This window comes from Xiphophorus maculatus, chromosome 6 (assembly GCF_002775205.1).
Source record: "Xiphophorus maculatus strain JP 163 A chromosome 6, X_maculatus-5.0-male, whole genome shotgun sequence".
Classification (NCBI taxonomy): Eukaryota; Metazoa; Chordata; class Actinopteri; order Cyprinodontiformes; family Poeciliidae; genus Xiphophorus; species Xiphophorus maculatus.
Genome location: NC_036448.1, coordinates 25371008 through 25385832, shown reverse-complemented (window position 1 = coordinate 25385832; position 14825 = coordinate 25371008). Strand labels below are relative to the sequence as shown.

At 34.9% G+C, this 14825-nt stretch overlaps 1 protein-coding gene across 1 annotated transcript in view; it reads left to right on the top strand.

Annotated features, from left to right (window-relative positions):
• The window catches only part of LOC102224048 (contactin-associated protein-like 4), a 105260-nt gene extending 90674 nt beyond the window's left edge, over positions 1-14586 (top strand). Inside the window, exons 21-24 of the mRNA XM_014474803.2 lie at positions 1279-1366; positions 8002-8220; positions 8974-9045; positions 11050-14586. Of these exons, the coding sequence (XP_014330289.1) occupies positions 1279-1366; positions 8002-8220; positions 8974-9045; positions 11050-11246 (576 nt within the window). The 3' untranslated portion in view covers positions 11247-14586. The remainder of the gene's footprint in view (positions 1-1278; positions 1367-8001; positions 8221-8973; positions 9046-11049) is intronic.
• The last annotated feature ends 239 nt before the right edge of the window (positions 14587-14825 follow it).

The following is a 14825-nucleotide window of genomic DNA, read 5'->3' as shown; positions in this document are numbered from 1 at the left end:
ATGAATTAGAAGAAAAGCAAAAACAACAACAAAATAAAAGAAAAACAAGCACAGCAAAAGAAAAACTGCACTTTAAAATGTTCCTATTGTAATTGTTAGTATGAACCACCATGAAAAAATAAAAAAGCATTTCAGCAAAGAATCAGAAGTGAGCTTCAGGACTTGCTGTTTGATGGTTTGATATTAAAGAATTTAGTACAGACTTTTATCTACAAAGATGAAGCCATTTCACATGAGACGTTATGTCAGATAGCAAAAAAAACAATAGGTCCAGAAGAAACAGGCCCACAGCATCACACCTCCATCACTATACTCAGCAGTGGGCATAAGGTGCTTTCCCAGACATTGATCCTTTGTTTTAGTCCAGACCAGTCTGGGATTTTTTTTTGTTAACAAAAAGCTGAAGTAGATTATAGAAAAGTTCATATTTTAAAGTTTGTGTTGATAGAAAAAACAAGCTTTGTCCTGACATGTGTGCTAAACATGTCATGTTGGTATTTAGATGTTTGTTTTAATGGTTGTTAAAAGACTTATGGGTCATTTTGAAGAAGCACAAATCAAAAAGTGTCATTAGCCTTGACAGTAATGGCTTCACCTGAAATACACTTTTTATTTTCTGACAGCTCTTACAATGCAGGTATGACTGGGAATTCGTTAAATCAAAGTACAATGCTTTCTGTGCTCCACATCACATCTGAAAGTTGATTTTTAAAACTCTTTATGGATCTTTTTACAGCTGAGAATCTTAAGATTTCAAGTCAAGTTAAAGAAACCAAAAAATAAATGTCAGTAAAATTTCTTTGCATTCTCACAAAAAGCAAATTTTCAGTTAAAGTACTTTCAAACTTTGATAACCTAATTAAATGTTAATTTACTCATCTTGCTGGAAAATTATGAATGTTTGATTTCCACAGTTAAAAAGGGGAAGATAAAATTATACTTCTTTTTTTAACTTAACAACATGAAACTCTTTAGAAGCATTTTCTCCAGATAATTTTCCCAGGAAACCTCTGGAATAATTATTAATTATAAATTTGGTTTTGTTGAGTCGAGGCTATTAAACTGCACTGCAAAAATACAAAATCTTTTCAAGTTTTTTATTTTATTTTATTTAGTTTCCAGTGCCAATATCCTAGTAAACTTGAAAGAGTTGGGTAGCACCAAAACAAGATCAGAAACATTGGACAAGATTTTGTGTTTTTGCAGTGTCCACATACAGAAAAGCTTATGAAAAATACCCATAAAAACTGAATTCAAATCTCTTTTTTTATTCATTAGGTTGACCAAAATGCCAGAGAAGACTTCAACCTCACGTCTGACGGAGAGTTTAATGCCATCAAGTCGCTGGTGTTGGGCAAAGTGCATGGTAAGTGAGGAGGCAGTGAGAGCAGAAAATAGATATTTTTGGCTTTAAAGCACTCAGACTTGTTCGCTCTCCTCCAACACTCAGCAGGTACAATTTCACAAGAATAAAAGGAAAAATCTGGACTAAATGCATTGTTACTGCACACAAAAAAAATACTCAAAAGTCTACTTTAGAGCAGCTGGTACTGATTTCTTTTACATTATATTTTCTCTGTTGATTAAAAATCAACAATATTGAATAATTTCTTGCAGTTTGATTTAAAAAAACATAGTTGTTCAGAAATTTCTTTTTGTTCTGAAGAAACTTTTGTTGTGAATCAACTTCCATCCTTATCGCTACAACCAGTCCCTAATAAAGAGTCTTTGAATAAACCGCCTGGTGCAACAGAAATGAAAATGGTCAAATTTGTTGTGCTTTTCCAAAAGTTACAGCAGAGTCGCAGCTCAGACCTTTCAGCGTCTTTAAAAAGCAAAGTTGGAGTTAAAAAGTACATTTCTGCTCCATATTATTAGATAACGCTCAAGTCTGGGTTGATAAGGGAGTTGCTGCCTTCAGAACAAAACTGCTGCATTATGGGTTCAGAGCAGGTGGGGAAGGCGACTAGAGTAGGACATATGTGAAGTACTAATGTACAGGAAGGCACATAAAATGGTTTGAGTCAAGATTATAATACTATAATAAAAAAACTCCTGCTTCCTGAACTGATTACCAATCCAAAATGCCTGATTAAAGTCCTACACTGTAAAAACACATAATATTATGAAGTATTTTTGCTTAGTTTTTAGCTCAAATATCTTATCACTTAACACTTAAAATATAAAAAAATTATCTGTAAGTAATGTTTCAGCAAGAAATAGGAGCTTGTTTTAAGTCAATAATTTTTAAATATTGATGGAAAAGTTCTGCTTCCATTGGCAGAACTTGGGAAAAGTCTTTCAAGTGTTTTTTTTTTCCAGTGCAACTTTATTATCAATATTAATGAATTATTGACTTAAAACAAACACCCATATCTTCCTGAAAGTAACTTGTAAGTTGGTTTTTGTCTTATTTCAAGTGAACAAAGACATTTGCACTAGAAACTAGACTAAAATACTTGGTGTGATTTGTGCGTTTTTGCAGTGTACTGACAGTGTAACACTCAAAGCTGTAAATCACACTCAGGTATGTGGTTGTAATGTGAATTTTAATTTTAAAAACTGGCCAAGTGGAAAAATGTCTTGCTATAAGTGGAAAAAATATCAATATTCAAGAATTATTTACTGGAAATATATCTTATATCTTGCTGAAACATTACTTATAGGTTAGTTTTGTCCTGTTCTATGTGAAATAAGATATCTACACTAGATGTTAGACTAAAAATACTTGGTAAGATTTTGTGTTTTTGCAGTGTAGATTATGCAGATAATTTAACTTCTGCTAAACGACCAGATTTCCTGAGGTGTCTCTCCCCATCCTGGACTGCGTGTGCAATCCTTGACCAAACAAATACATACAAGTTTTAAAAAAAACACAGGATATTTTCCTAAAAAGAAAAACACAACATATCAAAAGACAGGGTCACATAAAACCCCTCTCTCACCTGGGGACCAGTCCTTAGAACGGTTTAACACTCTGGTCACGAAGCAACAAGATTATCTACCCGGCAACAGCGTGTCATAAACTCCATGCTGGAGTCACTGGAGAGTGTGAGGAGGGAGTGTGTTAAGTCATTCTGTGGCAGAAAAACCCTCTAAACATGATTTATAGAGAACATTTCTCTCTTCTTAACTCAGTCCTTCCTTCTTTGTTCTGATGTTTTTACAACAGTGAACAAAAATGCAGTAAAAATGACAGAAAGCAAAATTTTTGCTGATTTTGTCATTTTTTTAACTTTCTTAGATCTTGCCATGTTAGTTCATTTTTTGTTAGTTTATTTATTAGTTACTCCTTTATAGGATTTTGTTTTCTTTGAGTAGTTTGTTAGTTTTCACCTGGTTTGTAATTTCTCTGAGTCCCAGTTCATCTCTGTGTTTCCTTTGACCTTAAAATTGCACTAATTGGAATCACAATGATAAATTTGCTTAATGGAAACACGGCAATTTTAAAATGAATTTTTTTTTTTCCATTGCAAGTTTTTGGGTTATAAGAGGTTTGCGGCTTTTGCAAAACTGCAATGGAAAAACTTTTTTTTTTCACCACAATTTTCCAATACCCTCAAAAACTTTTCTGCGTTTGTTCAATCAAGCTGAAAACCACTTCTATAGGTTGAAATTAGCTCAAAAGAAGAATGATGAGAGAAAATAAACATATTTAACAGAGATCAATTTTTTATTTTTTTTAGCTTTTTTCCCTTAATGGGTAAATTTTAACTAATTAATCTTCAGTGAAAGCTGATTCATTTTATGAAAGAACAAGAAAAAGTTCTCATCCTGTTCTGGCAGCTGTGTTCTGCTCTGTACAAAACTTTTCTTTTTGTGTCATGTCCAGCAAATATTTGATGACTTGTCAGGACTTAACATGGGCCTGGTTACTGCACTGGGACGGACCTATGAGGACTTTCTGGGAGTTCTGCACTTGAGTTCTACAAAATGCATTGCGTTAGTCTTAAATTAAAAGATCATTTCTCGTTGTTCTTGCAAACTACAGGCAGACCTCAACTCCCCATGTTGCAGAAGGAATCACATGGCTAAAAGAGAGACTGTATGTTGGTAGCAAAAGATCTTAGCCAGTAGAGTTTATCCAGTATAGGAGAAAAAACAGAATTTATGTCTGAGGTTAAATAAAGAAACAATTTAAAATGCATTCATAATGAATACAGGAATGCTTAAATCCCTGCAGTTTAGGGTGAAAATTGATGCGTCCCAGATTAATAAAAGATGGTGCTTCTATAGATTTTAGTCATTGTGAAACTGGCAGCAGATGAGTCTGATTTTACCCCCATTTTTACCGCTTACATGCCACATTGTAGAAACATGGCGCTTCTATTCTATGCACTGAAAAAACACAAAATCTTACCAAGTATTTGTTGTTAATTTCTAGTGCAAATATCTTAGTACACTTGAAATAAGACAAAAACAACTTACAAGTAACTTTTCAGCAAGAAATTAGTTTATTGTTGAAACATACTATAAGTTAAACATTTTAAATTTTTTAAATTATAGTATTGTTCCACTGGCAGATTATTTTACTTATGACTAGTACTTTTTCATCAATATTGACTTAAAACAACTTCATATATCTTCACAAAAAGTTACATATAAATTAGTTTTGTTTTTTTTCTGGTGGACTCAAACACCAAATATTTGGTGAGATTTTGTATTTCTAAAGTTTGTTTTAGCATATCGGTGCCAAGCTGAATGAAAATCGTGACACAGGAAGTAAAAATGTGAGGTTGTCATCCATTTCCACATGCTGAAAATGCATTGGGTCTGTTGGATCACTGTTTGAGTAAACAGTTTTTGATGAAAGCTGTTTAAATGCTTTTTAAAAGCAACAATCCATGTGTCAGCTGAAACATTGCCACACGATCTAGGTTTAGCAAAATGCTATAATGTATTTCATAATGGACTTTTAAAAGCAGGCTTGGGCCTCGTTTTTTTTGCCGGTGAAATCTTTATGCCGCTTCGTTTTGCACTTCTTGCCCTTCCAAAATAAAAAAAAATAAAAAGCCTCGTAGCCTCTGGGTGATGTATTTACAGAATTTGGATTTTTGTACTCCTCACATGTGCATAAGTGTTTATTTCTATGCATTATTGGAAAGAGTTGGGAATGTGTGGCGTTTCATTGCTATGATTTATCCACCTAAATGCGCATTTGTAGACAGGGAATTGTAAAAGGCTCAGGGTGACAAGAGTAATAGGGAGCACGTCATGATTTATTCATGTTTCTTTTAAGCGGCTCCTTCAAAGAGCGTCTGAAATATAAGTTGCAAATAACATGAGGGGCTGAGAGGCCCCAGCCTTCAGCCAGACTGCCACTTTAAAGGGTATTTATTTTAGCTTTGTCTGAAGAGACTGTCATTATAGTTGAAGAATTATACATTTCACTAGTTTGTCTGAGTTGAATGTGAAATTATGATTGTTTTTCTTGCAGAACAGACTGAAAAAAGACCTAGTAGGCTACATGGTTGTGTCGTTCTTCGCACTGTTGCCTGGTAGCAAGAAAGTTGTGGGTTCAATTCCCTGCCTTGGGTTTTTTCTGCATGAAATTTGCTTTTAGTCCCCATGAGTATGTGGGTTTTCTCCGAGTACTCCGACTTCCTCCCACAGTCCAAAAACACAGTTAGGTTAACTGGTTGCTCTAACTGCTTTTAGGTTTGAGTGTATGTACGGCTGTTTTTGCAGAGCTGTGTAATAACTTGCATTTTATATAGTTACATTTTGGTCTAATTTCTAGTACAAACATCTTAGTACAGTTAAGTTAAATAAGACAAAACTAACTGACAAGTTTGTTTTCAGCAAGATACAAGAGCTTGTTTTAAGAAAATAATTCCTTAATATTGATTAAAATGATCTAATTCTACTGGCAGATTGTTTCACTTCTAGCATCGGAAAAATGTCTTGCTTTAAATTAATCAATCTGCCAGTGGAGCTAGTATTTTTTCTTGATCAAAATTAAGGAATTATTGATTTAAAAGAAGCTACTACATCATACTGAAAAGTTACTTTTAAGTTAGTTTTATCTTAATTTAGGTGTACTAATATATGCACTAGAAACTAGACAAATATACATAGTCAGATTGTGTGTTTTCAACAGGATTTTCATGCCACATCGTTGAAATAATTTGTCCTTTGAAACACCCTAAGATGTAAATTATTAATAAAATTTACAACAGCTCTATTTCAGGTAACTTAACAAATCCTCATTTTATTGCAGTCTGGTGTAAAGCTCAGGTTTGTTGTCACACAGCTGAACGAGTGCGCCGCGTTTCAACCCTGTCATGTCGACGCATAACCTGCTGTCCACTCTGTCAAACCGACAGAGGCAGAGACTCTGATCAGAATCAGAAAAAGCAGCGGCGAAGTGGATTTCCCGTCGCTTCCCCCCAGCCTCGTCATCCATCAGGCTAACTAATGGAGCCAGAAGGAACACAGGGAGGCTGGGAGAGACGTGATGTAGCGAGCAGAGCAACAGCTGAAAGACGGCTGTAATGTTTCCTCATCAACATGCAGATGTGTTCAGGTAACAGTCAGCTCTCACTCATCTGATGCAGCTGTTTGTGTCGGCTTTAGCAGCTGCTGTTTACGCTGCAGTGAGGAGTTCAGATGAGTGATGGAGAGGATGGAGTCGGTGGAATTAACAGATAAAGGCAGAGAGAGAAGATTTGTCTCAACATATGATGAATACAGGTGGAAATTGGAAGAATTGAAGGCCGATGATGAATTAACGATCTGTCAGCATTGGTGATTGTCTCATTTATGTTCCAGGAGCAGAGTTGGGTACTAACTAGTTACATTTACTCAATTACTTTTACTTGAGTAACTTTTTTTTTTTCTGGGGGTATTTTTAATTGAGTAATTTTATTATGAAGTATTTCTTCTCTTCCTTGAGTAAAATTTCTGGATTTTCTACCCGCTGAATGAAAAACAAGCATGTTTTGACCAAAACTTCACCAGACACAGACACACACCTGCAGTTTTTGTTAAAGTTTCATAAATTTTATATTGAAAGAAATTGAAATATTGAAAGAAATATTTTCTTTAGCCTGATTTTATTATTGTCATTTTTGTTCTCATAAAACCAAAATTTTTCACTTATTTTGGTCCATCTGATTATGTAATTTTTAAATATTGAATGATTTATTTGATCAGTTACTTAGCATTAGTGTATACTTTTTACCAAATGCTGTTTTACTCTTACCTCAGTCATTTCTTGGACAGTTACTTTTTACTTTTACTTGAGTAAAAATATGTAGAAGTACAGCTACTCTTACTTGAGTACAATTTTTGGGAACTCTGTCCAGGAGCAGCTAAATAATCTACAGGTACTTTTCCAGTTTTCAGTTAATATAACATCCATTATTTCCACAATGCAGAGGAACAGCAGAAACTAAAAACCAGGAATATTCTGTGCATTTCAAAAGCATTCGTACCACTTTAACTTTTAAAAAAAGTAATGTTACAACCACTTAAAACTGCAGCATGCAATTTTAATTAAAAAAAAAATGTTTCTACAAATTTATTAAAACTGTCACCATGTTGTGACAGTGGAATATGAGACAGGTAATATGTGAAAGAATTGACCTCCTTCCTCCCTGTGCTGAAGAAATCCACGGCCACCAGTCAAAAACAATCAATCAGAGCCAGGAGGAGGATCTTAGCGCTGTCAATCAAGCTTGTGAATGTGCTGCTAAATTTGTAAAGGTAGAGAAACAGCTCACCGTCATCGGTGGCAAACTACCCTTATTATTAACAATGCTGCTGAATAGTTTGCCAGTGGAATAATATATTTTAACTTGTACTGTTTCACTGACAGATTATTTCACTAGAACTTTTTTCATGAATATTAAGGAATTCATATAAGTAGAAACATATAACAGAAAGTCAGGTGCATGCTAATTTAGATATCAGTGTAGCAATGTTGTCTGACTACGCACCACCTGCTACCTATTTTGCACAGATGTACAGAATAATGTATATTTTGACTTTGTTTTGCAGAGTCTGGTGATTTGGACTCTCATCTGGCACGGCTAGCGTCTCTGGGTTTCACCGGCTGCCTGTCAGTAGTTCAGTTCAACTCCATCAATCCTCTGAAAGCTGCTCTGCTCCACCCAGACACCAGCCCCATCATCATCACCGGACCTTTGGTTCGGTCCAACTGTGGCTCTGCAGCCTCAGCCAATCCCTATGCAGCTGAAAACATTCACCATATATCAGGTAAAACATGGAGTTACTGATCAAACTTTGAGATTTCTGTTATCAATGGAAGTTTGATTTGTGTTTCCTTGTGCTGCTTTATTTGGTTTGTCTGTTATTGTGTGTCTGGTCCTATCAATTAAACTTAAGAAATAAAGTATTTCATTCAGGGTCAAATACAGAACATCTAGAAGAACAATGAAATGCGATTTTCATTTATTTCTCCGGAGAGACATTTTAGCCATAATTTTCTGGTTCATATTTTCTTCTTCTTCTTTTTTCTATATTTTCTAGGTAGTTGTTTTGTTGATTGGATTTTCTTTCTCCTCTTTTCACATTCTGCAACAACACAAAAGTTTGGTCAAGTTTCTAGTGCAAATATCTTAATACAAGTTATAAGTAACTGTCACAAAGATAGGTGGAGTACTGGTACGGCGGTATGGTTTTTGTGTCGGGAAACAAAAACCTTTATCGTACTTTTATTAAACATAAAACAATGAGAATACAAACTATTTTCAGTTTTGGTGCATTTTAAAGGGGGAAATGAGGCGTTTATCTTTCTGTGTTCATCTTTCCAGTAGGTAAATCCAGTTTGAGTCAGTTTAAAGCTAACTTGATGCGTCAGTATTTCTCTGGTTTTGCTGTCTGTACATAATTTCTGCTTCTCTCATTTTCCTCCTCAGTTCTGTGATGACTTCTGGCTTTTTATTTTGGTCTTTCTAACTTCTCTCTTGCTCTGATTTGTTCCTCCTGACTTTTCCGTCTCTGTTGTAGACCGGTCCGGCTCAGTGGGCTCAGGTCAACCTTTAGTCAATGCCATCAGGACCGACTCGGCTCTGATTGGAGGTACTAAACCATTTCTCTCACTGCACTGGGATCTGTTTATCTTTGCTCACACTATCGGTTTCAGATCAGGCACAGCATCTTTTATAAAACTTGGCTTTAATGTGTTTGTTCAGGCGACATTTAAAACGTTTGGAGCGAGAGATGTGCAAGACATGACTCGATTTAAAACCAATTTAAACTTTGGTTCTCTGCCAGCATTAATTGATTCAAAGTGGAGACTATACGAGGTGGGAACTGTGGAAGTCATTTAAAACTGTCCATTCAATCCTGTTGTACACAAAGGGCAGAAAACCTAATCGAACTACAGGAATCTGCTGAGGAAGCGTCCTCTGTCATTATCACAAAACATGGTCATTTTTTAATGCATTATTAAACTGATTTTAAATTCTGCTTCAACTATTAAACTCTATTTAGTTTTCCCTAAAGTGCTCAGGTTTGAGCTTAACTGATGGAAAACTTTTTAAAGTGTTTTTTAGATTAGCAATTCAATCAGCTGTGCATAAAAGAAATGTGCTGCGGTTCTGTTATTCCAGAGTTTCTCCATGTAAATTAGAATAGAGAACTCAATTCAATAAGTTAAACCTGTATAGGTTCAACCCACAGACTCATTTATTTCAAGTGTTTCTTTTCCTTTTCATAATTATAGCTTACAACTAATAAAAAACAAGTTTCAGTTTCTCAGAAAGTATTCGACTAATAAAAAATGGTTTTAATGTATAATGTTATGGCTCATACAGGAAGACAACTTGTTTGACAGTCCAGGTCACTGCTAAAGACGATAGACTTTCAGAGGGCTGTATGTTAATGGAAAGTTGAGTGGAAGGAAAAACTGTACTTGGAAAAATGTGCATAAGCAACATGGTTAATCTACAGCCGAGAGAGATTCATACTAATTGGTTATATTTCATTAAAAAAAATAGATGTAATTATAAATTTATTATTTAAAAAAATATATATGTTTTTGCATATTTTTTCCTCATCTTCCTTCCAAAACTCTAGCGCCCCCTGGTGGCTTCCACTTTGAAAAGATTTATGAACTAGTAGCTGCATTTCATGTATGGCTTTAATGTGTTCATTGCATATAATCGTGCAATTTGACATTTTAAAAATAAAGTTGCTCAAGAGAATCATGGCAATTTCACTTTTTGGTGCTAGATTGAGATGTTTTTTTGTTTTGTTTTGTTTTTCTGAATTGACATTGGTTTATTTGACAAAACTGCAGTGAAAACCCCTTTTTTTCTTTCACACCACAGATGTGAATTTAATCACATGATCATGAATCAGATGTTTCCACTGGCGGAAACCATGGAGACGACAGGAAGTAGTTAGACAATGATAGCGCAGCATGTTTTTAACGACTTATTGCATAAACAAACTTATTTATGTAGGATTTTAATCATATTTCTTATAACAACACAGTTAGAAAATTGTGTTGTTTTATATATTGACAACATTTTGGTGCACATTTGTAATGTAAACGCAGAAGAAAACAGAGAAGCTGATAATTTAACCTTTCCTTCCTGAACACTGTAAAAACACAAAATCTACCAAGTCATTTATGTTTAGTTTCTAGTGCAAATATCTCAATACTCTTGAAATTAGACAAACTAACTTACAAGCAACTTTCAGCAAGAAATATGATATACGTTTTAAGTCAATAATTCCTCAATATTGATCAATTATTTGTTCCATTGGTAGATTTTTTCACTTGTATCATGGGAAAAATGTCTTGTTGGAAGTGAAACAATCTGCCAATAGAACATGTACTTTTTTAAAATTAATATTAAGGAATTATTGACTTAAAAGTAAACTTAACTTAATCCAAGTAGGCCAAAATTACTTGGTAAGATTTTGTGTTTTTGCAGTGAAGGAACTCTTGAATCTGTACTGTAAACTTTTCAGTATTTTGTCTTTTTTAATTTGTTCCCACAATCAGTCAGATTACCATGAAATAAACACTATTTATTGAATTAAACAAACATTTTCATGATATTCTAATTCCAGGTATCATAGCGATCGTCATCTTCGTGGTTCTGACCGGTTTGGCCGTCGCCGCGCGGTACCTCTACCGGAGGAAGGACACGTATCGAAACCAGGAGGGGAACGCAGTCAAACAGGAAGACAGTCCAGATTTCCCTTTCAACAACCAGACTGACTCCCAGAACCTGTCTTCTGAAAACCCAAAGGAGTATTTTATCTAACAGGAGTTCTGCCGAACCGAACCGATACGTTGCCATTGTTTTACAGGGTCGAAGGTGAAGAAGACGACTTGAAGACCCTCTGGACTCGTCGGTCGACTGAAGAGCCTCCTGGACTCTTTGTTACCAAAAGTGGCTCAACTTCAAGGCGAAGGCAAAAGCAAACAGTTTGGTGTTGTGTTTCTGTTGCTTTACTGTAAAATTGTGGATATTCTGATAAAAACAGGCAACAGTGTTTGACTTCAAGGTGGTAATATGCATTTTTACAGAAACTGAAATGTGGGATTTGTGTCTTGGCCACAAGTTTCGTCTGCTTTCACTTTGTTACTTTTTCAGTGTTGAAGTTGTCAATCTTTTATTGAAGTACTAGGGAGAAAATGTGAAGTGCTGCCCCCTTGTGGCAACATGTAAAGACGATTTCCAGATTCATGTTTTTGGGTTTAAAGGGAGTTCACAAAATATTCATTAATGTTTTACTTTTCTCCAATTTTCAGGTGCATATTTTAATTCCCTTAATGCATATTTTGGTTTTTTTATACCAGCTGCCAAATTTATTCCACAAGTTATGCCAGGGGTGTCCAAACTTTTTGTCACATGGGCCAAGTAAAAAAAATTAGCAGGGAAAAAAACCTATAATTTTTATCGTTTTATCTTATGTATTTTACTGCTCAACAATAAACTTACAATAATTTTAATTAAATAAATAAGTCGTTTTTTTGTAGGAAATATAAGTTTAAATCTTTGTAAATCCAACATTTAAAAAGGGTTTTACGTTTTATGGCATCCAGTTTGAAAATTCTTTGGGCTTGGATAAAAAAAAGATAAATATTAAACCTATTATCTGCAACAAGAACAGGATTTTATTTAAAAATGTTTTCTATATTAAGCCAAGTTTAATCAATTAATTAAAAGCAAATCTGGGTTATCTAAAGTCTACAAAGAAGCAAATCTGGTTTCATTAACAGAGTCAGAGAAATCAAAAAGTGTTTTTATTAAATACATACTTTGTGTTTTATGTAAGATTTTCCATTGAAACATTTTAATTTGCTAGAAGTTAAAGATTAAAAAAAAAGTCTCCATCTGCATCAACCACGTTTGCTGGCCGGGCCACAAAGAATCAATTCAAGGGTCACAAATGGCCCCCGAGCCGCACTTTGGACACCCCTGACTTAAGCACACATTCTGTAGAATATAAATTTTGTATTGTTTTAAAAAACATCGTACCAAAACACAATGTAAAAAGGTTATTATGGACTTTGTGAAGCGTTAGGCTTATCTTAGTTGCCTTAGCAACTCCATTCCATCTTCTTTTTTTTTGGACAAACTGAGACAAAAATGCTTCTGATCTTTGAGATATTGTCCTTAAGAGACTGTGGAGACAAAACACAACTCTGAGTCTTTTGATGTGTAATTAACATTTGTAACCACAGATCTGGTTCAGTTGATGCAGCAAGCATTGGTTAAACTGCTTAGTAAAAACAGAAACAAGTGTTTTGCAAGAAGATGGATCGCAGTATGTCACATGAAGTTAAAATAGGTTGAGAATTTCAAATAATGCAAAAGTATCAGTAACTGACATCTTTATGGTTGTTTTCGCAAAGGCGAAATGAATTTCTGCATTTTGTGTTGGGATCCGTTTTGCATCTTGTTAAAGCCCATGAAGAATGACAGTTTCAGAAGTTATATGGGGAAAAGGTTTCATTAAAAGTGACCAAATTCGCTATTATGTACATTGCATCTAATGGTCAGTCATGACTTAGTACGTCATTTCCAGGCTCAGACATTTTAAGATTTAGCTCGAAGCTAATGAGGAAAAGTCTCATCAGCCTCGAGCTAATGATCCTAAAACACTTTGCTAAAGGTTCCATTGAAACTCTGTGCCTGGAGCAGCAAAACTAATCTGGTGAGTGTGAAGGACGCCTGTTTTTGCACTGCAGACGGGGAAGAAGTCTCCTAATACATTCCAATGTTTGAAAATCTTTTTGTAAAACTGGGCAGTTTCCCCTGAGCCTGGATGTCTGAAGCATGAGGTATCTTTTGAAAACTAGCAATGGACCAAGGGGTATAGTCAAAGGCTTTGATTATTTTTACATTTACTTTTCATTTCTGGTTGTAGAGGAAAAAAAGAAAGAAATATTGAAAAGCATAAACGATAATAAGTGAGAGCTTAGAATGATGTTATGTTTAGAAACCGAAAGGTTAATTTATGCAATGAGGAAGAGAAAGGATACATTTTCTTCAAGAGCAGTAGTTAGGAGACATAGCAAACCTACACCCTTTGAAGGGACTTAAGAGCACATTGTTGAGCCAAGTCATCCTTTAAATCACCATTTTGATAAATGACTGCATGTGACAAAGCTGATTTGAAACACTGAAAGTCTGGCAGAATTCAAACCAAAACCATTTCTGCTCCTGTTCTGACCAGCATTTTCTTTATTATTATTATTATTATTATTATTATTATTATTATTATTATTATTATTATTATTATTATTATTATTATTATTATTATTATTATTATTTTACCTGTATTTATACAAGTTGTCTCTGTGAGATCCGAGATCACATTTACAACAGAGACTGTTTGATAAAACAGACAAAATCACAAACATGACAAGCAATTTAGAAATCTGCTTGTTATGTTGACGACCAGGCCCATTTTACTGCTGTTTCTTAATATCCTAAGTCCATCTCTCCCACCCCGATTCTGAAGTATGAGGTTGTTCACTTCTCTAAAAACAGTAACTGCTTGCAGGGAACTTTCCTTCCTCGATTTCTTAATGCATTTCAGCTGTGAGGTTTCTGAGTAGCAGCAGCAGCAGCGCACTCTTAACGCCGTCGCCTCATTTGCTTCACACAGAGACCATTTTTAGACACCAGTCTGCTTTGATTCTGTTCCTGTCTGACTCGTCTCCTCTCACAGTTTGGCGCTTTGTCCACATCTACCTGCACATCAGACATTTTCCAAGCAGACATCCTTCTAATCAAAATGAATTTTCTCAAGTGCAGCTCATGTGTAAACAATGCAAAAGATGAGAAGTGTGTCAATTATCGGAGTTTGTAACACTATCTCCATCCTTAACTCTGAAGTGAATTTAATAACAAGTTGATAAAGTTCAGGTTGGTTCAGTGTCTTTCTTTTGATCAGCTTTGTAGATAAGACTGAGTGAAACTGGACAAATGTCTGTCAATGCAGCTGAGAAGCAAATGTTTACACACTTATGACATGGGTCATAATGAAGTGAACCAAGTTAACTTTTGTTTTTGTGCCTCCTGATTAAAAAATGGCCTCAAAGTAAAACATTTTGGGGGAGCATGTGTGGGTTTGATTTTTCTTTCAACAATAAAGTTGTTTTCTGCATTCGTTTTTTTTAAAAAAAAAGGATGAATCTTGTCTGTTAAGAATGTTTCCAAATTAGTTTCCCACATCATTTTTAAACTTCTGACTTTAGAGACCAATAAGGCATAACATTATGACCACCTGTCGACACTCTTGATTAATCAATCATTTATTTACATACACTTCCACAATATTGAAGACCAAAAATCAGTAGTGGCCATTAAAAGCATTCATCCCTTTGG